This window comes from Tinamus guttatus, unplaced genomic scaffold (assembly GCF_059628265.1).
Source record: "Tinamus guttatus ecotype Peru unplaced genomic scaffold, ASM5962826v1 Tinamus_guttatus_pri_ptg000060l, whole genome shotgun sequence".
NCBI classification, from domain to species: domain Eukaryota; kingdom Metazoa; phylum Chordata; class Aves; order Tinamiformes; family Tinamidae; genus Tinamus; species Tinamus guttatus.
The window spans coordinates 10,530,167-10,557,930 of record NW_028288594.1 but is presented as its reverse complement, the minus strand read 5'-3'; the positions used below and the strand labels follow the sequence as shown (position 1 = coordinate 10,557,930).

The 27,764-nt window shown below is 42.9% G+C and overlaps 1 protein-coding gene across 5 annotated transcripts in view; it reads right to left on the bottom strand.

Annotated features, from left to right (window-relative positions):
• KALRN (kalirin RhoGEF kinase) overlaps positions 1 to 27,764 on the bottom strand; it is a 467,999-nt gene that overhangs the window by 159,790 nt on the left and 280,445 nt on the right. For all 5 annotated transcript variants that reach the window (XM_088519566.1, XM_088519562.1, XM_088519564.1 and 2 more), the window contains exons 12-14: positions 21,549 to 21,718; positions 15,806 to 15,980; positions 5,077 to 5,272 (exon numbers count right to left, since the gene is read on the bottom strand). In XM_088519566.1, the coding sequence (XP_088375692.1) occupies positions 5,077 to 5,272; positions 15,806 to 15,980; positions 21,549 to 21,718 (541 nt within the window). The remainder of the gene's footprint in view (positions 1 to 5,076; positions 5,273 to 15,805; positions 15,981 to 21,548; positions 21,719 to 27,764) is intronic.

The window sequence follows — 27,764 nt, the reverse complement described above, 5'->3', positions numbered from 1 at the left end:
ATCAAAAACTTACATGACGCCAAATAAAAACATCAGGAAAAATCCCTTTCTTACAGTATTTCATTCAATTCAATTTATATTATGCAAATACATGTTGAAAAGAAGAAGAGCAAAAGAAATGTAGAAAATGGAAAGAGAAGACAAAGAAAATAGTTACGTAGAAATAGAAAACAGACAAAAAATAGTTAAGTAAAATAAAGAAAGTAAATGGTAGTTCTTTGATGCACAACAGTAGACAACATAGGTGCATAGAATTCAGTAGGGTAAACGTCCTTTCCATCTAGGTACTGCAGGGGATTGTTAACACTAATTTAGCTTAATCCAACCTATAGTTAAGTCAGTCTAAACTGACTTCCATCCAATCCGGACACACTAGAGGGAAAGAGTGGCTTGGTACCATGTTCCCATCTCTTGCATCCTGCTTGAACTGATAAACACCTGAGCAACATGACCTGATCTCACAGATGACTCTGCTTTGACCGGGAGGTTGAAGTAGAGACCTCCTGAGATCCCTTCCAACCTAAACCTTCCTGTGAGCCCATGGTCCTCCTGTGCAGTGGTCGCATGAAATAAAAAGCAGAGCTTTACATAATGCTGCTGTATTACACTGAGACGGTAGCGCTGCCAGGTCCCAGTGTAACTGGCAAAAGGCTGGCCCAGAGTTGTTATGATGTTATTCCATGTTGCTGTAATCCATGTGATTATAAACTAATAAAGATACAATTTTTCTCTCACTGAGATCTGCTGGAATTCTGCCATTGGCCTCAATACTGGGGGATCAGGAACCTAATATAAAAATAATCAGATTGGTGTAATGCTGAGAAAAAACTATACTTTTCTCCTAAGTCACTTGATTTCATAAAATAAAAGCCATTTTAAAAATAAATGTGTTAATGAGAAGCTGCTGTACAAAAAGCTTGGCCTTTATTGAAAAATCCATTTAGAATGATGTCTTTTTTCCCCCCTTTATCAATCTTAGTGGCTTGTGACTTTCAGCCTCTTTCACAGTGACAGCTAAAAGACGCCATTGCACAAAATAATCATTATCTTATGATCAACTTTATCCTCTTTCCCCTGGTTTCTAGTTTTATCAGAAAAAGCACATGGGAATGCAAGTGATTGGCTTATTCCCTCTCCTTTCCCAGCCAAAACAAAACGTTTTTTTCATTATCAAATAAGGTGGAATGGCCCCCGGCTTCCCATTTAAGATTGCAAATTCAATATCCATTTCTATTCTTGGGAGTGAAACCCTGTTCAGCCGCCCGACGCCAGGCACCATTGTTACAATTAGCCTGCATGTGGTTCTGCATCCTCAGGACACGGCGGGCTTTTCGTGTGCTTGACATCAGCACACCTCTTCAGGATTAAATGCAGTTTTCCTTCACGCACCCGCGGCTGGTAGGGGTTGGAATGTGCTACCTCATCAGCAGCAACCCGCGCCTTGCTGGGATGCATCCGAGGGCAGCCTGCATTCCCATGATGAATGAGCTGCCCTTTCTTGCTTGTCACCTCATGCAGATTTACACCGCGAGGCCAGCACATGTGCTGAGAGCGCTCACTCGGCTCCAAGATTGGTTTGCAAAAGGGAAAGCCTTGTTTTCAGAATAATTTCCCCCTTAAAATCTTTCCTTTGTATTTTGACAGAAAAGTACAACTGATTTGCTGATAAATTGAACTCGGTTGTCATTCTTCTTCTAATGTCTCAACAAGTGAAGCAGACATCAAGTGAAAGAAAACAAATGGGAATGTTCTTAATAAAAAAAAAAAAAAGCACAGAAAAGAAGAGCCGCCAGCACTACCAGCACTGACTGGCATCTTAAAAGACCTACACTGCTTATAGCTGAGCTGGTCACAACATGAGATCCTGTTCAGTATCTACTGCTCCTGTGCAAGGAAGGGCATCGCTCCTTGGCCCGCACAGAGCTGTTCCGAAGCTGCTTTGAACCTGTTCTTAGGCTGAACTATTAGAAACCTGTGACAGAAATGTTTAGTGTCCTCTTCCTTGCAACATCCATTTCCTAAACTATAAATTATCATTTATATCACAACAAAAATGAAACAGATTTACATTCCCCTGTTAGGCGATGCCATACTGCAGGGGTGGGGAGGAAGGGAATGATGTTAATCTAACAGTCAGTACAGTAAAAGGCTTTGATTTTTCCACGTATTACTGTTTCCTTTTTTTTTTTTAAGTGTATTTCAGGGTTAGCTAGACAAATGTCTCCTAAGACATTAAAAAGCCTCTCTGTAAACCTTCAGCAATTCCTAAGAGTGGTGCTATTTCTAACAGTGAAACTTACAGTGCAAATGAACTTCAATAACTAAATAAATCTGGGTGGTCAATTAATCAACTATCAGGTTGTAACTACATTTAGTACCTAGAGGAAGAGTGTCTAGGACATATGCTGATGAATTACCTGAATGCATTGTCACAGCAGCTGGGGATGTTACACCAATGTGGAATGTTAATCCTAAACTCTTCATAGGAAGCTCATTTCTCAGAAGTGTTTGGGCTGCCACGTTTGGAAACACCTTTTCAGGGTATTGAGTAAGGCACCAAAAACGGTGCCCATTCTTAAGAGTTCTTGCCCACATATTTAGCTTTAGTCAGGGGATTTCCTGAAGTGTACAAACGTCTTAGTGAGACAGACAATTTGAAGGTACCACAAAATATCAGGAAACACCACTTGACTTCTAGCTCCTGTGCATTTTCTACTAAAAGCAAAAACTCTTCTGAAGAATGAAAATTTTGATGGTGAAAACAGACTAATCCCACTCAGGCTCACCCACATGCTGGAGCAGCACAAGGAATGACAGGCCAGAACCCTGTGCTTGGCACCCTGGAAACACTGCATTTCCACAGGGGCAGCCCCTGCACAGACACCCTCAATATCTGCACTGAGACTGGTACATCCCAGGGCCCTGGTTTTACTGCACCCACATGACTCTGTTCATAGGCATTTCCAGACACCCCACAGCACGATAAGAATCGCTGCTCCAAATCTGCATGAGACAGGCAAAAACAGTGGGTGAATGTTTCAAACTTGCTTTTATTCCCTGCACAAGATTTCCAAGTGAAAAAGGGAACATGCCTGGTAAAATATGCATGTAATTTTATCTGACAGATTTACTATCTTGAAGACCTCTAAGCCAAAAAAAAAAAAAACCCAGAGGGATCAAAATGGAACCAGTTTCTCGGGTGATGTGTTAAAAAGAATTAAGCAGAAAGTGAATTATGAAGAAATGAAGGAACCTTGTGCAGTTCACAGTGGCTGGGCAGGTAGAATGTCCCTGAAAAACCAATTTTTATGGCTTTATCTTCTATGGCTACAGTCAAGCTTTGATTGTAGCAATGGTGACACTGTGTAATAGAAAGCAGCAATTGCAGTTGATTTTTACAGCTCCCCTGCAAGCTCACAGCTCTGGCTGGAAGAGCAATCATCCCTTAACACATGCATCGAACAATTGTGGTACAGGATTCGGCAAGGGGGAATAAAATTAAATGAATTTTTTATAAAGTATAACTGTCCTTTATTGAAATAAGAAACAGTGGGCTCCCAAGAGCAATCTTTCTCCCTTATTTCGCCATTCTCCCAGCACTTAGCATTCTGTGCTAGGCAGACAGGAATATTACCTTTGATTAACTACAGTTACTCTGTATCCCCATGAGGTTTCTGCTTCCTTGCCTTTAGAGCAATGGATTTTCTCAGGTAGCTTCACAGACTAACTTAGATAATTTTAACACATAAAAAAAAATCTAATTCACTTCTTTTAATATTTAATCATCATCTGCAATCCAAAAGAAGTTGTTGTTAACTTCTTAATACAGATTTCCGCCCCCCCCGCCAAAATCAGTCACTGAGACTGCTGGCTGTGCTCTGTTCTGGTTCATATTCTGAACCTCCCACAGATTCCTACCCACATTAGGATACTTCCAAGATGAAAAGAGTAGTAGCATCTTAACTGATGTATTAGACACAGTTGCTGCTGCAGAAAGCAGGGGAGCAGGACCTCAGGACCAGGCACAGTGTGGGCAGTTCCACACAAGCTCCCACGTTCCACACAAGGCACTCGTTCACAACATGCTCTTCTAGGTGTCCTTAAGCCTCTGTTGAGGGCAGCTTGCCAAATCAGGCTGAACACTGCCAGAAATTTTTAAAGGTGGGTGTCCATGAGCAAAATGTTTGCCAAAGAATAAAGCCATAAAAATCATCTTTATTTTGAAAGTGTATACGGAGGGAAAGGGTAGAAATTGCTCTTGCTTTGCACTCTTTTCCAGACATTTAAGAATGCTAAAATGCTTTGCAAGTAGCATTCACTTCTGGACTTTATGCAATGATTAATCTGAATTATGATACTCTTTTTCCTAATGCAAAATGCCAGGATAAAAAAATTCTGATTCATGGGATGTCTTAGAAATAATATCCTATTGCTTAGAAGCAGAGTAGAAGTATCGAACTCCTTACCAGCATGAATCGTCTGTCATTTAAGAGTATGTGCCAAAGGTTTTTTACATCCAAGTGACTATCTTTACCTTTCAAATGCGCACAGAAGAGGAAAATTCTAGTATCGTTTATCATATTCCCTTTTTATACATAATTCCAATTATTGCTGGCTGGAAACAGGAATTCCATTTCATGAAAAATTTCAAGGCTCTCACATTTGGATTCTTTCCCAGAGGGCTGCTGGATAACTAGCTTCCCTCTCTGTCCCCCAGGCATGTCTGCACCTTGAAACGCAGCAAAGGGAAGACATAATCAAGCCTGAGAAGAACTAAGCCAGCGCATCTGGTTAGTTTGTCTCTAGATAAAGTCTAGTTGAAGAAAAGTTAACAAGCTTGGGCTCTAGAATGGCTAGACTGAGCCTGGATCTCAATGAGTTCGTGTCTCAAAGACACAGCATTTTCGACGTACAATCCCCAATCAGAGATTTCCGAAAACCTGTGGAACAGTCCTTCCTCTATGTCAAAAGACGTGAATGTTTTCTTAGCGTATTTTTGTTTGCAGTGCAGGGTCTTTTTTGTCTGTTTGTTTTTGTTTTTCCCTTTTAAAACAGCAATCAGTTTGTCTTGCTTACCTGAAGCCTGGACCTCCATGATGTACTGGTGTAAATCCTGTCCTTGCTGGATGACTTCAAAGGTCATGTTGTTCATGGCCAGCTTGCGCTCGGTGTGGCGCTGCAAACGCTGCTCAGCCAGGGTGAGGTCTTCGGTATTGAAATCATTCATTTGTCTCAGCAAATCTTCATTCCAGGCATCTAACTCTGATGTAACCTTCATGGGCAGAAGACGGACACTGTATTCACTCAAAGTCAATGAAAAATGTTAGTCTAACACTGTGTTTGATCATCAAAGTACTTCACATTTCAAGTCTGATCCAGAAAATCCTAAACCACAGGTCTTAACAGTTTGCCCAAGTGAGGATCCATGACAAGATTATCAGTGCAACAACAATAAAGAGAACCTAACAACTTCTTTCCCCTTACACATTCCATGGGACACTGTAAGAGAAGAGGAAACTGTTCACATTGATGGTTGAGATAATGTTTCTTTACAAATTTAAATTTAAATGAAGAAATAACGCTGACAGAATTACAAAACAATTTGCAATACCTGTGACCACATAATCCCCAAATGGCCTGAATGTTTCTAATACACTGTGTGCTGCAGATTATACGTGGAAATACTTATTATTATTTATTCCATTTTGATACCGCTCAAATAAGGGAAGGAAGGTAAAGGGAATGGAAATTAAATCACATATACAGGCTAGCATGGTGAAAAATGCAATTGTTTAAAGTATTTCAAAATAATCAAATAAATCAATAAATTCTGATTTGTAAGTCAGTTTTTCATAGTTAGATCCAGGAGAGTTGGAACAAAGTATCTAAATACACGTCCCGAAATGTTATGATGCAGTATGTTCTCTGTCTCTCACTAAAAGTGCTTTTCACAGCCTGCATGAAATAAGGTGCTTTATTTCCTAAGTAGCCAACTTTCAAAGTTCACCATTCAGTTTCCTTCCAAACAAGCATACTTTACACGCAAAGCAGACACAGAAAGGGAACCCATAAGGACCAGCTTTCTGCCCTTCTCACTCTAGCCCAGCTGGGAGCGTACGGACACACATCAGAAAGGAGACACAAGCACAAGCTGGGTCTCTGTTTGGAGAGAAGCAGAAAAGCTCCTTATTTACTCAAGCAAGGACCTGGGATCTCAGCTGGAGGGTTCAAGGCAGAGCATGGACATCCTGAGAGGCTGCCGTTTTCCTCTGCTGTCCATTCCACTCAATTACCTTTAAATAACAACTGCTTCCACAGTCTCCTTCACCCCTTTCCTGAATGATTCAAATGCCATATCTGGAGTACCAGGAATGTGGTAGCTTATTTGAAGATTGAACAGTTAAAGAGAAAGGGTCAAAGAAGATGCTGGAGAAGGATTTTAGCAAAAAAGAAAGGGTTTTAAATGAACATCTTCCGCTAAGAGTGATATGAACTGAGGTGGTCTTGGCTTTGTTTCAAACTACACCCAGCAGAATGAATTTAGCATGAGCGCAGGTTTCTGCAGTGCAAGGTTCAGTACAAAGACTTCAGCTTGTGGAAGTTAACAGAAAAGCATGTAACATGATACATTCAGAAATACATATTATATATATATATATATATATATTTTAATGAGCTATTAAAATCTTGTCTGTTGGAGTTCATTGCACTGACTGTCTGGTTACTAAAAAAAATATTTCAAATTTGCAAGAGGTTAATCAACTTATTTCCCAATTTCCTACAGACATCTTTAAATTCCCATGTGAGTGCCCTCAGGAAGATATCTAAATGCATTTTTAAGTGACAGTAATAGAAAAGATTAAAACAATCAGAGAATATGTCCCATCAGCAAATTTGTACAGCCATGACACTGTGTGAGGGGGTATCTGATCAAAACAGCATTTCTCCATCCTGTGCCTTTTTTCCCAGGACAAATCTCTTGGAAGGTTGAACTGTCAGGTGGGCTGAGATAAAAATAAGAAGGAATCAGCAGATGTTCCCAGATGTTCAAAGATCCAGCACTTTTACACAACTGTCTCTGTAGCTCTTTATATCTTGGTGCTGTTTCCCTTAGTAATTTTTCCAGTTGGCCATGGAAGGCACACAGTGGCAGCAGTGTTTCTATCATTAAATCTATGATATTTTCCACTAAAGAACAGAAAAAAAAGGCTTTTCCTACCTATTGTGCACTTGGCCTTTTGGCCTTGGGGATCCAAAACAAGTGTGTTGGAAAGAGGCATCCCCAATGTCCCAGGTAGCTGGAGCTCCACATTGCTCATGGCGACAGCCAGCTTTTGCCAGGCTCCCCACACTGAAGAAGGTGCATCTAAAAATCTACATTTTTACTACCCATTGCAAAGCACTGAAGTGTTTACACTCTAATACCATGGTTTTCTTATCCATGGTTTCCAGTTGATAAGGAAAGGACATTACAAGCAGGCAAGGACATAAACTGCTCGGGATGCAAGGCCAGACCAGGGGGCTGCGTGTCAGGGTCCCGGCATTGGGAACCAGGGCTAAGACAGCACGAAAACACCTGGGTGGCTCTGGACTCAGCCCAGCCGGGCTTAGAAGAGGCTGCTCTGCAGGGCCAGAAACGCAGCACCAAGAGGGCAGGAGGCAGGAGTGACAGTTGTCTCTGGGTGGGTGCTGAGGAACAAGGGGCAATTGCCCCGGGTGCTGGTTAGGAGGAGGAAAGGAAGGAGGCAGGCCCAGCGAGGGGCAGAACATCGCCCGAGTTCCCGAGCGAAGCACGTGCACGGGAAGGTTGGGTACATCGCTCTGAACAGCTCAGACAGATGGTTGGAAGGGAATGTGAGGCACACAAAGGCAAAAAGCAGGAGCAGAGCTGTGATAACAACCCAGGCTTCCTGAATCCCAATCTGCTGTCCTATCCTGGAGACCAGGCTGCTTTGCATATCTCATTAAGACACTTCCTTTCCTGTCTGTACAGCCAATGCCTCAAAATCCCAGCAGTGTCTATACTTCAAACTGGACCTTTTGGAAAGAATCCCAGAGTCAGAATTTGATTCTCTAACTGGTTTGACTTGGATACAGGGAAAATGAATATTTTTTCTTCAGGAGGAAGCTGTAATTAGGCACTTCTGTTAAGTGCAGATGTATATTTTTCAAGTCGAAAAAAGGGCCTTGGATGCTTTCACAAAATGACTTAGGCATTGACATCTCTGATGAAACTTGAGCTGCGTTACAGCGTCCTATCTGCTGAACTGTGCTAAGAGTCAATTCCATTGGGCCTCTGTCAGGAATCAGGACATTTATCTCACAAATGAGGCTTACTTGGCCATGAATTTGTTTCATTCCCTTTTGACCCTTATAAACGGCTGATTACAGTCACTCTGTTCATCTTTTGAGTTTTTGGTGGAAAGAATTGACTGCACTTCTTAAGTTTATTCACTTTCCTTCCCACTGCCTGTGCTTCTCAGTAGACCTGAGCATCCTTCACTTGCCCTAATCTGAGAGAGCAGCCCTAAACTCTGCTCTGGCATGAGAGAGAAGTCGAGCCAGAACAGAAGGGCCACGAGAGAACACCGGGGCAGTGCAGAGGCCTGCGTAAGCACAGGCTGGTTCTGGAGTGCCCGTGCTGTTCAAAGGCAAACTGCACGTGTTGTTGCAGTGCAGCAACAGAGCCCTTCCTTGCAGGGGACAGGAAGTTCCTGGCCAACAAAGCAAGCCAAACGTAGCACGGAAGGTCAAGGGAGCCAAGAGTACCAGTGAGGAGGAAACACACGATGAAGCTATTCATTGACCACAACCTAGAAAGCGAGATTCTTCTTTCTTCACCTGAGATAAATGCTCTGCCTTCACGAATGGGGAAATGAGAGATGCAGGTGGTGACCCCAAGCTAGCAAGTGACAGCACAGAGCTCTTCTCAGCACTCCAGCAAATGCTGGATTTGCACTGAGCTTCATGCTACAATCACAAGGCTCTAACAGAAATACAGACTCCTTGAGTTGGGTCTCTGCTTTGTAGTCACTGACCACAGCCTAGACCTCACGCTCCTTGGGGAGGCATCCTCCAGCTTAGAAGCTGGAGTTGCAGCAGCTCAATGTGCACAAATTCCCTCTGTTGCATTACTGCTTTCTGGATTTACCATTTTGCAACACCAGCAACTAACATGATTGAGGGGAGATGTCCATCTTCAGTCCAGTGGTTATACAGAAAAGAAGTGTACAGGTGAAAATCAATAGCAGTAAGAGTAGCAGCAGCAACAATCCAGCTGTCTCCCTCCCAGTCTACAGACTGCTCAGGAATTAGGCCAAGGAGCCTACCAAAGGATCAACATTTATTTACTATTTGCAATCATTTAATTGTTAAATTTTATGTATTTTTGATGCTGTTGCTGAAGTTTTCCACAAAATATTGCTGTTGAGCCTGGAATGTTTCTTGCTTGCTTGTTCTGAATTCAGTGTTAAAGACCTAAAGCCTTCTTGTTTAATGCCAACCAGAAAACTTGGTTTGCAAATTAAAGGAGCTGAAGAGGGAAAAGGAGGAAACAGGCAAGAGAGAATAAATGTTACATGGTGAGTGAATCATACAAGAGCTGGTATTTTCACATATGGACTAGCTAAGGGCATATGAGGAGGAGGAGAAAGTTCTACCTTAGGAGTAGAAGCCATCAACACAAAGCAAGAATAGGCTTGAGAGAGGGATCTGGAAAGGAGTAAAGATGCCTTAGCAAACGAAAGTAGGAGGGGAGTTGTGAGAGAAATGAGAGTAGATGAGAGTAAACTGGGGAGGAATCAGAACTAGATAAGTGGGACTCCTGGATGGTGAGGAAATGCTTGTGTGTGCAGAGAGGAAAAAAAATATTAAAGCATTAGGGAAGACCAGACCTCTGAGGCACATTTGATGGATCTGGCTATAAAGATGCCAGAGGCGACAGCACCCACCTCTGCTTTGCAATTCAGAGCAGGCTGGAAGAGCAGGGGACTGGATATGGCACTATTAGGGCATCTACAAGCAGACTAATACCATAGGTGATGAAGGAGATGTTGATAGGAAAGGTCAAATGAGACTGTCACTTTTACAAACCACACGAGCAGAAAGTTTGCTCCTTCTTCCCTGTCCTCATTTTGGGCTGACACTGTGCAATATGAAAATACATCCATCCATTTTTTGGGTAATAGACAGAGATGCCACACTGGCTTAGTGGGGTCCTTGACCACTGAAGTATGAAAAGGCTGTCACAGTGATGATTCTGCTGCAGTGATTTTGGCCTCTGAATCCTCCAAATATCTATATAAACAGCGCAATTCAACTCTGAAAGAGAAGGTACCCAGAAGAGAATGGTGCCTTATTTTTCTTAAAAGATAATGTGCAATTTGAAAAGTATGTTGGTAGATATATATAAAAAAATTAACGCTCTTTATTTCAAGTGTGTATCAAAATGTTTGTAACTCTTATTTCTAATAAGGAAGTTCATATCTGAGTGGCAGTTAGAAGTCAATGAGGAGTTATAAAGCACCTTGTATGGAGGTACAAGCAGGCAGCTAATTCACTTGAAAGATTCTGCTAATGTCATAAACCTGGAATGAGAAGCTCAAGTGAGTTGTAAATAACAGTAAAGTGAAATGCTGTCTGAAGCCTGGCTCCTGTTCCCTTCTAAATTCATGCTTAGGGGTGGATGGGAACAGCTAGAAGAGCCAGCAATTGAAATCAAGTCTGAAAAATTTAATTAGTAGGTGAAATTGAGCCAAAGAGATGGAATGATACAAAATTTGATATACAGCAAGTGAAAGCCTTGGTGATCACTGGGCTTTTCAAAGGATAGGATTAATCTTGTACAGTGGGACCCCAATAATCCCTCCTAGGACTTAGTCATGACCTAGAAGCCATGTTGCTCTAGGTCTGGTTCTGTCCAGCATTGCACAGATCCACAGGCATTGAAGGAAACGATATACACAAGGGAAGGAGCTGGGTAGCTCCAGGAAGATGAGAGAAGCTTCCTTGGGGGTAACCAGTAACTGATGCCAGACACAGACGCCTGCTGAGATCACTCCTGTTCTCAGTCAGTTTTGTGAGACCCACTGGTGAATTTGACCATCTCTCTTCAAAAGACAAAATGAAAAAATAGGCAGAGTTACTCTGGAAAGAGGTCATCTTGATGGGAGTCACAGCTCTGAGCATTATACCATTCATGCGCTATGCATTTTATCTGCATTTTACTGTATATTAACATTCACTTAAATAATGGTTAACAAGTCATTAAATGACTATTTCTGAACCAAGAAAGAAGTTGCGTTTGACAGGATTTACTGGCGATATATTTCTGGTATTCAACTGAGCTTCATACACACGAGGTGCTCAGTGGGGTGCCAACAGGGCTGCTAATGCCTGCCAGCTACAGACCCTTGGGTCTTACACCCTGCTTCCTTGCAGCCGATCAGCTACCACGTTCACACTGCATGCAAACTCCTGAGTTGCTTGGTTGGCTGCACAAACTCAGTTGGAGTCTGTATCATATGGAAAGTGCAACAATATATTCTTAATGATCCTGTCCTGTCTTGAAATATGCATTGAGTTGGTAAAGGAATAAAACAAATAAGGCGTCAAAATTAGACATGTTTCCTAAACTAAAAAAATAGGTTGTCATTTTATGGTTTTAAAATCTAAGGTAGATAACCTCCCACAGGGATAGCTAAGTTTTCTCATGTTTCTGTTATGCCTGCTTCCAGGTGCTGGAACAGTTTGGATTTCATATGCTTCATCCTAAGAGCCCAGAGCGTAAATATCAGTCAATATAATGAGATTAAGGCAAGAAAGCAAAGGCAGCACATGCTCTGTGCCTGAGAGTTCATATCCAAACCAATATCTGCCAAACCTGCCTTGACTCAGATATAACACAAAAGCTGCCCGTGCAGCTTAGAAGTCCTTAGATATCCTAAATGAATGCAGCTGTTTGTCCTACCAAAGAAAAAGGCTAATGGCTTCTCTTTAGGTAAAATACTTTTCCTGAAGTCAAAATGAAACAATGCTTGGCAGATTTCATTGAAGCACAGAGAAGGTCCAATGATGCCTAAAGAAATGGAAACAAGTGTTACTCTTAATTCTGAGCTTTGTCTGGACTCCAAACCTCCGGCAGGCAGAGGAGATTATGGAAATATTCATAAAGCAGAAGGCTTCAAAGCAGAAGGGTATGGTGCAAGTTCAGGACGGAGTGCCAAAGGAAATGGTTATGTGGTCCATGGATGTGGTATGGATTTCAATATCTGGAGAGGACAGTAAAAGGAGTAAAGTTCCCAAACAGCAAAAGGCAGTCGGACATGAAATGAAAGGAAAAGGCTAGTCATCTATTTGTCATTTGTGCAATTGAAAAATCCCTATTCTGCTTGCATTATCAGTTAGAAAGGAGAAGGAGAAGGTGGTGTAAAAAATGAACAGGATAAAAGATGTTTGGTACCACAATGAGTGGAAAGCAGCATGGCTGGCTGTGACTGTTCCCTGAGACTGAGCTCTTGGGCACAGCTTTCCCCGGAGCTGCCGGGAGCAGCCAGGCTTCCGCAGCTGCTTCTCTACTAGAGAGGGGCAAGTTACTCCACTTCCCAGAGCTCCCAGAAGGATCCGTCGCACGAGGGCTTCCCAGAAACCCAAGAAAGTGAGAAATCAAGGGTGAGAGGAGAGACCATAGGCGAGGCAGGACAACACAGCGCTTGACAAGATGGCGGAAGCACAGAGACACCTACTGAGCCGCTCACTCGATACAACATGGTACGCCGCCATTCCAAAGCGAGCTCTGCTTCAGCGCCTCAAGGCAGGGAGCCTGGGGCAACGCGGTGCCCCTGGGGCAACCTGCCACTGCAGCACAGCCCTCACCCACAGCCAGCCGGCAATTCCTGCACCCTCCCTGCACGGGAGAAGGACGGGCAAGAGGCGCTCGGCCAACCCTAATGGCCAATCCAACCTACTCGAGCGCTCCTTTCAAGGCCGGCGGCCGCTCGCCAAGCCCGTCAGCGGGCCGGGCAGGGCGCCCGCCATGCCCTGCAGCCTGGGCCCTGCTCCTGCGGCTCCCGCGTGCGGCAACACACAGGAGGCGGCAACGCGGCCGAGGGCTTCTCAGGGGCTATGCTCCATGGGCACGGCTCTTGGGACACGGAGAAGGGGGCTTATCTGCACCAGGAAAGGGGAATTTCACTTGCAAATCACACATTATTTCACTCCTTTTAATCTGTGCAGAATCTGGGCTATTATGGAAAATTAAAGCCTAAATATATTTCCAGTTACTGCTCAAACTACTTATCTTTAGTGGAAAAGACATTTAATTTCCTGGCCCTAATTTCACCATCTTTTTCTCTTACAAACTTAGAATAATCAAACATCAGAAATACGACATGCTTTTTAATTATGGTGATGAAAACTCTTTTGCTTCCCAATAATGGCGTAAGATAATTTCATTACTTTTGGTAACAGTTTCCTTTACTGACTTGCAAACTTTATTATTCTACTGAGACAACTGACTGCAATCTAGTTTCTAAGGATTGTTACTGTGTCACTTTGAGCCATTTCAGCTGCTGTTGGAAACCTACAGTATTGAGGTATCACTTAATATGTTACTTCAAATTGCTTTTTTTATTACTATTATTCACCAAGCTGTTTGTCTTATTTGATCACTAAATTTATATATAAAATTTAAGATACTGACCTGGATGCAAATATTTTTCATTCTGAGTTCAGTTAAAAAGTAAATTATTTTAAAATAAGAAATATTTTATTGGAAAGGGAAACTTTTCCAAGCAAAATTATCTACCCATAGGCTCTCTATAAAACATGCTCTCAGATTTCTTTGTAACATTAATCTTGCAGAGGGAATTCAGATGTCTTCATGACAAAAAAAATAGCAAATCTACAGTGACAACTATGTGGTGATTTTCCTTAAAGTCCTTTCTAGCTAATTGGTTCAGGAAGAATCTGAAGCACACGCCAGATTTTTAATTTCTTAATAGACTAGAATGACTTCAACAGTGTCTGTGAAGACACAGAGGTGGGATATATATAGGAACAAAACTGAGGGCTCCACATAGTATTCCCAGCTTTGACACCACATGTGGAAGGGCCTAGGACAAGTTACATCATCTCCTTAGCCTCAGTTTCCTCATTAGTGACACTCCATGGTGATGGCAAAGAGTCTTGAGATCTTTGATAGAAAGACATCAAATTAGAATACAGTGAATTCTTTTAAATATTTACTCAAAGTCAGCATAATTCTAGATTCAGACCTAGAATTTGCCATGAAAAACAGAAAAGCTGAGATGTTGAGACCAGCTCTCATGAGTTCATCAGTATGTCATCCATGTCAATGGATATATTTGTATGTTCCAGGACCATTTGTTTCATGTATTTTTTTTACTTCATTTTTGAAAACACAGGTGCCATTTATAGATATGTATGCATATATACATTCATGTATCATTTATGTCTTTAGAGTAAAAGCCATTAAGCCATTCAAACTTGCCAGTCTGCAGTATCAAAACACCTACTATTTTAAGTATAGGAAACAATACAGTGTAGAGAGTTTCTGAATTGTGAGTGTTGCATTCTTAGGGCAACCATCATTCTCAAAGCATGCTATTTGACATACAATATTACATTTACACATAGACATACACCCACTAACAAAAAATACCATCTTCCCAAATCAGGAAGGCTGTATGTTAACAGGTAAAGAACTATGTTAAACCATTCTAATTTATATTAATATCAAGCACAGTTGTACAGTCTTTAGCACAATACCTAACTGCACAGAAACAACAGAAAAGCTCAGATATTCCTCACTGATCACTACCTCTGTCATCCAATTATAGATTAAGCCATCTAAATACCCCTGTTCCCAGCCCCTTATTGCAGTATAATTTATCATGTCTTTAAAAAAAAAAATCTCTTACACAGTGCAACACAGCATAGTAAGGCTCCCATTAATTATCAGTACCCACCTTGAGATTACCCACAGATTTAAAAACAATGCCACAGGAATATATCATCATAAACCAGAGTGCAGCATGACCCGAGCAGCCAGCAGCAGGCTATGGCAGCAGGAACACACCTCTGAAGGGACATAAGTGCTGACACATGGCTTTGGTGGACTCTGCACACAAGTTAATCGACACCTTGTGATTTTCACACTGTGCTCTATCAGAATTACAGCAAGTAATTAATGAGACTGGTTGCAGTCTCTTTAAAGATGCTGTTTATTACTGCTTTGATGGGCTTTGCATCTGGTGTTTTGCATTTCAAAATATAACTAGAAAACAGAACTGAAAGACTTTTTTACACAGCTACATAAAATTACATTTTAAGGCTTCCCTTATTACTCTCTTTTTCCCCTCTTTCCTTTTCATAAATTGACTGTGATGCTCAAGCCCTATCTTCTAAAAATTCTTAAAAAGTTTTTTCTTGTGAATTAAAGCCACATATGTCTGTCTGTAGATATCTGTGTTTGTATCTGAAGAGACAACTTTGAAATTCCTGACTGACTACAGTCAATGAAGAGTTATACAGGGGCATCTGATAAAGCTTCTTCCCAAAGCAGACAGATAGGCAGCACACAGGCCGAGCAGACCTAAATCTATTTCAGTGCACGCTAGCAGTATACTCCAAAGCATATTTTTAGCTTGCACATGCTAAATTTAAAGCTCTCTCTGCCACTGGACCACTGAGCACAATCAAACAGCTCAGAGTGTATCCTGCAGCTGTGTTTGCATACACCCCCTTTCCACAGCTCTACCTTTCTCAGGCCACGCAGGCCTCTTACCTCAATGGTGTACTGTTCAAAAATCCGGAGCTGAAGAAAAATGTCTAGCTTAATCTTCCTCTCATGGAAGAGCTCTTCCATCTGTACCTGGGCCTCGTCGAGCTGCTGAAGGACAGACTCAATGTGGCTGATGGAGCTATTGTGCGGAGTCTTGTTGTTGGAAACGGCTGAGTCCCTGTGGCAAGGCAGAGAGAAGGGTTAAAGCTCAGCATTACGACAGGCAAAAGAGCAAGAGCTACCTGTTTGTGATTCTGCGTGCCGCTGCGAAGCAAGCGCAGGTACAAAGGGCTGAGGGAAGGTGTGTGCAACCCTCGTCTCTTCTGTTTGACAAAACCCTGCAGGTCCCAAGCTTGGCACAAAGTTCAAACAACGGGGACATCCTTTCTGTGTCATGATGCTGTGACCTTGCACACTGGCGTGGGCTCGGAGGGCAGTGCAGGGGAGAGCGGCACCTTGTGCTCCCGTGGAGCCTGGCTGCAACCCGTTCAGTCCTACGGAGAGGGCTGGCTCCATCCTGTGCTCACATGGCCTCCGCAGCACGAAGCTGCTACGTAGCCACCGGGACCTTTACAAGTTAATTTTGTGCAAACGTTTTCTTTATTGCTTGTGGATTAGTTGAATCGCAACTGTCAGCATTTTAGTTTAAGGGGATAGAGATCCCTTGCTTTCTCTGGATTGTTTAGTCCTGCGAAACACTCAGAATTCAGAGCAAAAAGAACTCTTCCACAGACGGAAAACACCTTCTCAAGCTCCGTCAGACAGACTCTGACTTGTCTTTGCACAAGAGTTAAGTGCCCTGTGCCCGTGTCTGGTCAGCTACAGCTGCTGCATGCCCCGGACATTGGCAGCAAGAGAACAAGCCCTTTAACTGGCGAGCTGCGGAACGCTTGCTGTGCCTGGAACAAATCTTAGCACAGATACAGGGTAGCCTGGACAGGTTCTTTCTGGCTTGTGCCCTCACATACAACAATGGGGTCATCGACAGCTTCTAGGTCTTCAGTAAATTTTTCTCAGAGATGTTTTATGGATAAAAAGAACATTGAGAACATAAAGAGCTAAGATTTATGCTTGAGAATGGCATGGAAGATTTCCCAGCTTTGACAGAGAGCAGAAAATCTGAAGCAACAATGTAGTGTTCAGTTTTAATAAGCAGTACTTTGGCTCAAACACAATTTAGATGCAACAGTTTTCACTGTGCAGCCTACTCAAGGACTGCCACATTGCTTGGGATATTTAAACCAAACCAACTGAAAGCCCTAAAGCACCCTTTTGGAAAGCCATACATGCTGGCAGGATAACAGGATGGAGTGGGCCAGCCAACAGGTCTTACACCAGCGTTTCCCATCAGTCCGGAGATCTGCCTTGGAGAAGGTGAGGAGGGTGGCAGTGCAAAACCCCAGAGATCATGCTGGAATATCAGGGCACTGACACGTTCCCACATGGAGAGGGAAAGAGCCGATGGTCCTGGGGAGCAGCCACAGGTGAGGTGATGCTGCCGGTCACCACGTCTCTCCCGCGCGGCTGGGAGCTCCATCCCGGCCGGCCGCCCTGCAGCTCCTGCTCCGGGAGCGCAGTGCCCTCTGCAGCAGGACTGCCAGGCTCCTGATTTTTAGATTTCCATTTCAGTGCTGATTTTCCCCTCCATAAACATCCAACAAATGTAGTTTTGGAAATTCTCCATGGAATTAGATGGAAATGCCTGTGCTTTGCTATTTGTAAATTATTATCACGTAGGGTCAGATCAAAACATTCTGTCAAATGTTAACTGAACACCGTCAGTGAACATCACAGGAGTAAAAAATCATGCAACATAATACAGAGGCTGTAAATTGAGCATAGGTGTGGATACACACAGTCATTTTAGGTAAGTTTAGAACTGTACCTTTTGGATTCTATGGCAACAAAGCATACATATGTTATTTTGTTTTCACTGTGTCTTGGGGGAACGGTACAAGCATTTGGCTGAACATCTGAAGCCTAAAAACTACATTTAAAAATACAGAATACTGCTAGCAACACACTAGTTGTCTCTTTGGATGTGTAGTTCCTCTTTTTCCTCAGATACTTTCTTTCTCATAACCTGAACCAACAGTTTCTGTCCTGGCCTTTCAGTCATGTGGTTTCACCTATTTGGTGATCATAACGTCTTTCTCTGCCTCCACACTCAAACTGTACAGGAAAAGGATGAATAAGGATAAATAGACAAGATTTTGAAACTACAACTTAATCTCAGCCCACATTCAAGCAAGTCTTCCTTCCTTCACTCAGCTCTCTTCTGTAAAAGGACAATGTCTTTATTCAAATGCAGGAATATTACTACTCATGTAATAGCTAATTGGTGTCATGAATTACTCAAGACTGGCAGATCTTAGATCTCTCATGGGATCTAAGGACACACTTGGTTTTAGAAATTCTTTTTCATTAAGTATTTCACTTTTCAATTCAAGCCACACTTGCATTTCAGTGGCTGATGCATTGCAAAAATTGAAGCATAATAATCTGATATTTTTTTCCAGTCACCTCAAAAAAGGCCTTGGAAATCCCTATGCAGTCTGGTTTCCGAAAGAAAACCCCTCAGAAAGAGAAGTTTCTGAGACTGGATACTTCTACCTCAATTCCCACGTTCTGTCAGGGGGTGAGAAATTTGAGGAAAGAATGATGCAGATAAATTATCAAATTTCCGCCACCCACACCCTCTCAAAAAAAAAAGGAAAACTGAGAGAACATAAAATTGGTTTAAGTGAACTGCTCCTGAGTTTGTTCAGAATGAACCCAATGCTCCCAAAATTGCTTTAAGTGCTTTGTCGAGGGAAAAAATAAGCAGAGTGCACCCATCATGAAGGGCTCACATACTCCCTATTGTACAGAAGGAAAGCAAGGTCCAGAAATTTCCCCTGCCATTTTTCCCCTCCCTCACCCCTCTGCTTCCCCCGCTCAGTGACACAAGTCACAGTTTTGTCTCCAGCAGATGTGCATAAATATTTCCTCCAGCAGCTCTCCTGGAAGCAGAGCACTTCTCTAGCAGATCTGCTTTGTGTTGCCCAACTGTTGAAATTGAGGGGACCCACAATGAAGAGTGAAAAAAGTGTTTCTGATGTCAGCCATGGTACTTGTGGTGCTGCAAGTCAGGTCTGTTAAGCTTTTGATAGGTGTAGTCTGATTCTAGCAGTCATTGAAGATGACTTCTGCAAAGAGCAATCCCAGGCATCATATTTAACTAGTTCCAGCAGCTGAGTGTTTCCTAAGCTATCAGGAGGAGACACCGAGTACTATCACACAAGCGATCTCCTCTAAGTTAATATCTGTGCTCTCAAAGATAAGGACAAGCAATGGAAACTTCCTTGAGAAAGTTCATTTTACTGGTTTTAACCTACCTATGACATGCTTGGTAAGAGCAGGATATTTAACCCTGTTCTTTGTTAGAGCATTTGCAGTCTTTGGCTTCACGGCAGGTACAAGGTGAATCACGCTGTGAAATGCAATGATGTGTTAAGGTAAGGCTGCAGCAATTCTGATTTTTCCATCTTTCCAAGTGTGTTTCTTTATTTTGCCAGCAGCCATGAAAGCCATGAGAGTGGGTGCACACTGAAGTGGTTTCATGTTTTTCTTATCTAGTTCTGCTTCACTTTTTTTGCAAGAGTCCAGGCTCATGCTATAGGCTAAGCAGTTAGACTAGTCAGAAGGGCTAGAACCAACACTTGAACCAGAGCCTCTTGACCATTCAGCTCTGCGTATCTCTGCATGCATCCAGGGCTTCTTTTCTTCTAGCAACTGATCTCTGTGTTTATCAGAGCTTATCTGAAGTAGAGGATCCTCTTCCACCCTGCTCCACCTTCCTCACTGCTCAGGATACCAGCCAGAGCCCAGCAATGTGATTTCTTGGTTAAACACAGCTGCCACAAACCCAGCCTTGCCATTTTCAAACACTTATGTACGATACCAACTCTAAAATCACTCTCAAACACAGGGTTACCTTTGCTTTTCAAAGACTGCAACTAAGAACTAGCCAAATTTTCATTAAAACAGGTGACCACCCCCCGTTCTCTCCCTACACTGGCCTTCCTGCTACAACCGCTCTGCACAGTGATGCTCAAAGGACTTCTCAGCCCCAAATATTGCTCTGGCCACTGCATGTCTCTACAGGCCACTTTCCACAAGTGCAGGCAAAAAGGCCCCAACCTCGTTCCACAGCCTGCACTGAGATTCCTTCAACACAGACATTTTCTGCACCCTGCTGTCCAGGCCCACAGTCTTAGACAGGGTCCATTTTTGGCTCTTCTCCGTGTGCCCATAAGTGAGATGAATAGGGGTTCTGGTACAAAATTTCACTGCCATCCTTGTGATTTCCTAGAAAGGCCCTGAACTTTGATAAAAAGTTTCTTCTTCCAAAGGGAAACTGCCCATCACCAGAGACAAGATAATGGCCCACGTGGACATTTGGTGGACCTGGCACGGCCATACTGATGTTCTTATCCCAAATCCCCTCCATCTGGAAGCGTGCTCACCGAACACAGCATGCTTCCTTCCTGCTCATCTCACTCGCTAAGATGAATGGATGGATGGAGCTTGTGTCCTTCTACTCCCCCTCCTTCCTTGCCAGCTCTGCTCTCAGCCTGCATCCCTGGGCTGCAGGTAAACCACATACAGTAACACATTTGCGCTCTCTCCCGGGTAGCTGCCTGGAGCTGAATCACAATCAAAACTCATGGAAGCCTTTCCAAATCTCTCAGCCTTACTCTGATTCAGTGAATAAAACTGCACATCCTGGGTGACAAGAAAAAGTACAGAGGAAATTTCAGCACCCAGCTGAAGCAGAGGACTCAGGGCCTCTTGCATAGTTCTTGACATAACCCCCTGGGTGAGTTTCAGGTGAAATGGCGTGAGACTTGCTACATTTTTGTATTATATTTTTATACAAAATATACACACTATCTACTTGTAGGGAAGGGCAATCTCTGTAATAATATGAAGATCTCAGGAACAACGGATGTTCCAGCCTTGTTCTCAGCTGTTGCATCACTAACAGCAGGAAAACAGTGCTCTCAATAGTGTTAAAGTAGCAGGATATGAGTGTAAATAAGAACATGTGAGAGAGATCTCAGTACTACAAATCTGGGGTGACAGTATTGCACTCCCTGCAAGCATTTGCTCTACTACACCCATAAACCAAGAAAGCAAAAAACTTTTCAGAGCCTGTCACTTGATGTATTTCAAATCAGGAAAAATGAGCTGTTTTAATTCATAATGCAAGTAGAACTGACAATACAAGACGCTGTTTGACAGCATTAATAAACCCCATATGAACATTGATAAATGGAAGGGTGCTGCATGCAAAATGAGTGAGACTGCTAGACACATGTGCATATTTTATCTGGAGGAATATAGTTTTCCTATATTAGGAGTAAGCCTATAAATCACAAGGCCTCAGCTCACAATCATTAACAATCTTTTGTAAGTAACCACTTAAAATATTCACCTGAAAAGAATTTGTTTCAATTTAGTTCACTGTGTCTACAAATAATCTCCTTATCAAACATTGCAGCCCCTGCTGCTCCAGAGATTCTAATCATTCCATACAAATCACTCCTTGCAATTTAAATAAAACACTTCAATAACTTAAAACCATCACAAATAAGCAAAGAGTAAATACACTCTCCCAATTAATCCTAAACTTACCTTGTCTCACTTATGCACACCTGAAACACCCGATTTCTTGACCCTTGTGCCCCAGGTGGATGCTTACCTGAGCTGTTGGATTAGATCTTCCCCTTCTTTAATAACATTGAGGGTAGCATCCAAGGTGGCTGTTTGTTGTTGCTGAAACTGCTTGATAAGCTCCTGAACCGCATCCACCGAGTCAGCACAGACATCCTCTAAGAGCTCCTTCTGCAGATCTTCCATCCATGTCCACAGCTGGGAAGAAGGGGAGGGAAATATAAATCAGAGAGGGATTGAGACTTAACCCTTTGGCTCTCTAATTCCAGATCAGAAAGCATTAACCAGAAGAGCATGTTTCACATGGCCACTGAACTCAAGTTTTTAAAGGAAAAGGATACACTGCATTCTGGAGGCAGGATTTGATTTTAAGCAACACATAAATACAATATCAAGCCTTTTTTCCTCAGGTCGATTTTCATCTCAGCTTCTTACATGACAACAACTAAATTAATGATATCTTTCCAATTAACTCCTTAGACAAGTAGCAAATTACAAAACCATACAGTTGTGATAACCCTAACCCTTTCAGGAGCTGAGTGACATCAACTCCTAACACTTTCTCATGCAGCTGAATCCTGCTGTAGAATTAATACGTTTGGTGTATATGTACGGTACAGACTTGCTATGCCTCACATGGGCAGAATGGGCTTGTTTCGGTTTCCAAAATGCCCCTCAGACTCTGCTTTTTGACTTTCAGAAAATCCAGACACAGTGAGGAGGTAGCCGTTTCACCTATCAATTCCATGCAGATCCATTCATTTTAAGCAATATCGACTACTGATTTCAAAACAACAAAAAAAATCATTTGCCTGAGTGCTCCGATGAAAATATCCAGCCAGCTGTTCCCAGGGATCTGAACAGTGGCAGCCCCAGCTCCTCGCTGGCCGTAAAGCCTTAACGCGAACAGAGGTTTCCCCTTTAAGCTTGCTCTGAAAAGTGAGTGTAAAATTGCACCAACCGAGCTGGCGATCTGCCAGCAAATCCTAATGACTCCACTAGCGAGGCTTGTTCTCTGTGCCATGCCTGCCCCATTAACCCACATTCTGCTGGGACATTCGGCGAGGCAGCGGACGAGCGCAGAGCGGGACACGTCTCCGCTGCCCTCCCGGGGCTGCCGGGCCGTTCGCCTCCGAGGGAGCTCGCGGCGCTGCGCGGGGGTGCCAGGAGAGCTGGTAAAAGCCCGGCTGTTCAGAGCGAGGCACTGCATCCTCCTGCTCCAGGACTACTTCTGAGTTTGCAAACCCTGCACGGCCACAAAAGGGAAGGGAGGAGAGAGGTGGTTTAGGAGGCAGTTGATGGGGCTGCTCACCAACAGGGCCCAAACTCCGCAGAGTTTTGCCTCACTTAAGGCAAAACTCTCGCTGATCTAAAGCAAAATACCTGAAATCTGACCCTGTCCCAGCCCTGAGTAGCAACCACATCAGAAATGGGACAGCCCAGCTCTTCGTGCGCTGCTCCCACCCGGCCAGCGCCTCCCTGCTGAGGGACGGTCAGCCACGGAGGACAAGGGGGCTTTAAAACTCCTGCCGAATTCAAAGGCCTTTCTCTAGGGTTAGTGAGTATTCTAGGTGAACCCCTTTATTCACAAATGGCATAATCCTAATTGTCTAGTCTATTCCTGCCCTAAAATGTATCATCTTGCTCAGTTTACTTACATATTTTCACGGTCTCAGAGGAAAGGCAAGTATTCATACAAGTAAATAATATAATTAAGCAGCCAGGCCCATGAAACAGATGAAAGGATGAAAACACATTTGAATGAACAAACTGAGTGATTTTTCATTTGTGACCCGAGTTCCAGGTGCTGAACTTGGGCAAGCCAGTGTAAAGGAAAATGTATTAATGCCTTTAAGCACATCAGTCACATTCAGTATCTTTCTGGTTTTGATCCTGACACCTGCTCCCACTCAAGCAGTAGGGACAGCTGGACGGAGGCCGGCTAGGATCAGGTTTTTTGGCAATATTATTTTCCCTGCTAATCAGATATCCACGTAATAGATCTCTCCATAGTAACAGTTCTCTTTGTAACGCAGAAGAGGAGAATGGCCATGGGTGTAAATCATCCTTCCCTTCGAGGGGATGGAAGCTGCTTCTATGATGTTTTTGCTGTTCTTTTTCACATTTCATTTTTCTATTTAAGATAACCTCAAAAAGCTCAGGGAGTTTTCTTTATAAAAAGAGAAGTGAGATAAAGAAGTGGCTTCACTTCTGGCAGGCTGCCGATTCCTTGAAATTATCCTGTTAGCAAGGACCAAGCAGTTTCCAATACCCAGTGCAACTGAGGAGAAAAGCCCTGTCTTCAAAAGTGTCTTCAGAACCCCCCAAATTTTCCATTTTTAAGGTCCTAAGTCACTTTTTGAATATGCTCATAAATCAAAGCAATTTTGAAATACTTCTACATAAACTGCACCTCACCCACCTGGAACCACGACATTTATTAATATGACCTAACACTCAAATACATGAACTCATATTAACTTCAGATGGCTCCATACATGACCCCGGGTTGTAAGGATTTGTCTTACAAAAGCCATCAAAATCTAGGTCATCCTTGACTCAGAGGCTTTAATCTGTTAGACTCCACCAATCCCTGGGAAATCCTAATACAAAGAATCAGTCAATATTAATAAGATTAGGAAGATCTTTCAGGAACAACTTGCAATAGGAACCTGACTCACAGACCTCCTAGGCTATGTGCTACAATTAACAGCACCTGAAATGTATTGCCATTGAGTGCCATTTCTGCATGCCACAGAAATGGAGGATAAATTCCATGTCACCACACCAACATCAGCTGACCTGTTAATAACAAAACTGAAATCATACCCTGGCTTGCTTCAGTTCAACATAACTCAGAAAATCAGTCTCTATTATGGCTCTATGTTTAATTCCAAAAGAGCTATTCAACTGATTTTTAAAATCCTATTAAAACCCTAAATCATCAGACACTTTGTGCACATGCTACAACTTACTTCAAAGCATCAAGTTTACTTGACTAGACTAAGTTCACAGTTTCAGCTCTTCACTGAAATTTGGCTTATGACTCAGATGATGTTTGACTTGGATTTGCACAAACTTTTCCACCTTCATTGTTAGCAAGAGCAAAGTTCATGGACCCCTGTCCCATTCCCAGGTACATTACAAGCCGCTGCTAGTCTGTCACTTGATCCTGCATAGGGGCAACGTGCAGGTGCAGGCAGACATTTCAAGTACGGACACGGCATTTCCACATCCAGCTGTGATGGCTTTTACTAAACTTGCCAGGGATGCGCATGCCCAGGACAGAGATCACCTCCACACCATTTTGCTTATTGAGTTTCAAACCAAAGACACAGATTCCTGGAAAATCCAGACAAAAAAATATTTTATGCTTCCTGCAAATTGATCTATGCTTTGGTGTAATTAATTGGATGTGGAAATACTAATGCATTAGTGGCTAAACGTGAATTATGCCCTGCAGAGAGACCCAGCCACAAATCCAACACATCAACTGAATTAGTTTATGAATTTTCTGGTTGTCAGTTAAATAAAAGTTCAAGGTAAATATTTAACATGCAGTGTCCATGCTGAAGCACCATAAAGGCTCCAAGATCCCGGCTTATTTCTTAAGGTAACCATGGCTTCACACAAGAAAAACAGCTCTCCTCTGATACCTAGACCAGTGGAAAAAAAATACACAAGAACCCAAACCCAAATCCCCTCTTTTTGTGGAGCATCTGTCAGCTCCCTTATACATGGTAACAACTTCTTTGCCTTGCGTGGCTGTAATCCACAGGCAGCTTCATTCATCAAAAAGACAAGCCATTATCTTTGTTCCCAGCCACTTTCCCTGATGCAATACCCTTCATTTTACTCGAGTACTTAATGAAACCACTTACTGGAGGTTTGAAGGACATCTCTGCCTCTTAACTAAAAAATTATGCTTCTCACTTAGACCAAGGGACCACTTTAAACAAAATGAAAGCTAGAGAGACTGCTAAGGAAACTTTGCCTCCCTCTTTGGAGTAAGTATTAAACCTCTAGTGTTCGCACAGTGCTATTGGCAAATGTCTGTAGTGAGTTTCAATCCTCCCCAAAGCCGTCTGAAGAGATTGAGACCAGAGCATGCCCCAAAAGGATGTTCATGCCAGCTCAGTAAATTGATGTCCATCACAGCAACCAAGGCTAGAATAGAATTGAGAGGAATTCATGGGAAGTTCTTCTGGAAGGAAAGACTCATGGGATCCTGCAGAGCCACCACTCCATGAGTTAACAGGGGAGTCCAAAGGACCATGGTCGGGTCAAAAGTAAATAGAATTGCTCCAGAAAGAGATGTTCATCAACTCCATTCTCTCCTCCCAAGCCAGGCTTACACAATTAATTCTGAGCAGCAACCTCTAGTTGTTCAATAATATGCAAAAGAAAGGCACACAGATCCTAGGAAAAAACAAAGGTCTGGAAAAGAGACCTCATTTCACTTGTTTCCAGAGCAGGTTAATTTGTGGTAGGACTTCAGCATGTGCTTGTGTTTCAGCACCTGTTCTGGGCTGTTGTGAATACGGCTTCCTTGTGTTACCTTTAGGAATCTGCTTTTTGTACCTTGGTTTCCCCCCACCAAACAAGGAGAAGATAACAGGGCTCCTCAGCATAATTAACTCCCACCAGCCCATGTTCATTCACATCTAATTGCACGAACTGGTGGCTGTTACAACTTGCGAGCATAATCCAACAACATTTTCAAGTCTCAAGGCACATTCAAGGCCTCATGAAAACATCAATGGAAACATATAAAAGAACATATGCAATGATGAGCTGTAACATGACTGGATGGCACCACTGAAGAGTCACGTCATGGCAACATACCCAATAAATCATAGAATCATGGAATGCTTAAGGTTGGAAGGTATTATGCCAATAAAACTTATCAGGATGGGGTATGACCAGACGCTTCACATGAAATGCCACAATATGCAACTTCTACACTAAGATGCAGTTGATAAGACACCTTGTTGCAAGATGTAATGGCAGACATCACCAAACTGGTTGGGAAGATCAGCAAGTGGAAAGAAAGGGAACATTCTGTGAAAAAAAATCCAATCCCTTCCTAACCTCTTTCTTGCTTTTTTCCCTTTTGCTTGCCAATTTCTTGACATTCATCCTTGGCTGGGTTGCATCTGGTGCTTCTGTATGCTGAAGCTTTTTAATTAGTAACCTTGCCTATGGCAAAAGGATTTGCAATGCCTGAACATCTGATGCTTGTTCCAAGTCCTGCATGGACCAGACTGATAGAGTGTGGAATAATCTCCTCTCAAGAGAAACGTGTTCAGGGCAGCTCTGCTTGCATCAGGGAGTGTGCAGATCCCCAGCCCAAGGTCATGTAAATGTAATTCAGGGCCTGCTCTTTCCAGGAGAGGCAGTTGGCTCAAAACTGAAGAACAAGATGCACATGTTTGGTGCTTTGCCTGCTACCATCAGCGCCTGCAAAAGCATACTTCTCTTAAAGCATAATCTCAATGCAAGTTACTTGCAGTTACGAATTGGGATGTGATTAACTGCAGAAACTGAACTAGGCAATTTGAATTCTGCACTTGTTCATACCAGTATAAGCTTGAAGAAGTACTTGCTACATCGAAACATATATTCAGCTTTACACCAGGGTAGTACACTACAACCTGGTACAAGAAGAGCAAAATACACACTACAAAATCAGCAATTTGCTTGAATACAGGAAACACTATATTTTCTTCTAAACTCACTGCACCCTGACTCTAAACATTTCACTACTTTCCAAACAGGAGCTGCACCAGCTCTCCCTTGGTGCTTTCCCCAGTGACTTGCTGTATCACTGGCAGCCTTTCCCGCTGTGCAGCTTTGAGTCTTTGTGCAGCTTCCACTCTCTGCCCTAGCAATCGCAGAAATAAATCATTGGTGACACTTCTGATCATTCTGAAACTTGCTGGCGATTAAACAAACTGCACGGCCTTTCTCTCATCAAATAGTCCTACTGAATCCATCACCTTGAACCACTACACTGACATTAAACATTTAAACTAGTTTTCTAGACTCCATTGCACACATGCACTTAAAGGGCAACAGAACGTGTTGTTTTTCTGAGTGACGGGTGAATTACAGAGGCATCTCAGTACGGCTCTGATGAAGGGAAGTCACCACGCAAATCGCCACGCGCTTTGGCTGCCCGCTCCGGGCGCCAGCCAGGAGCATCATGCACAGAACACGAGTGACGGCCGCTGGAGCTGCTGCT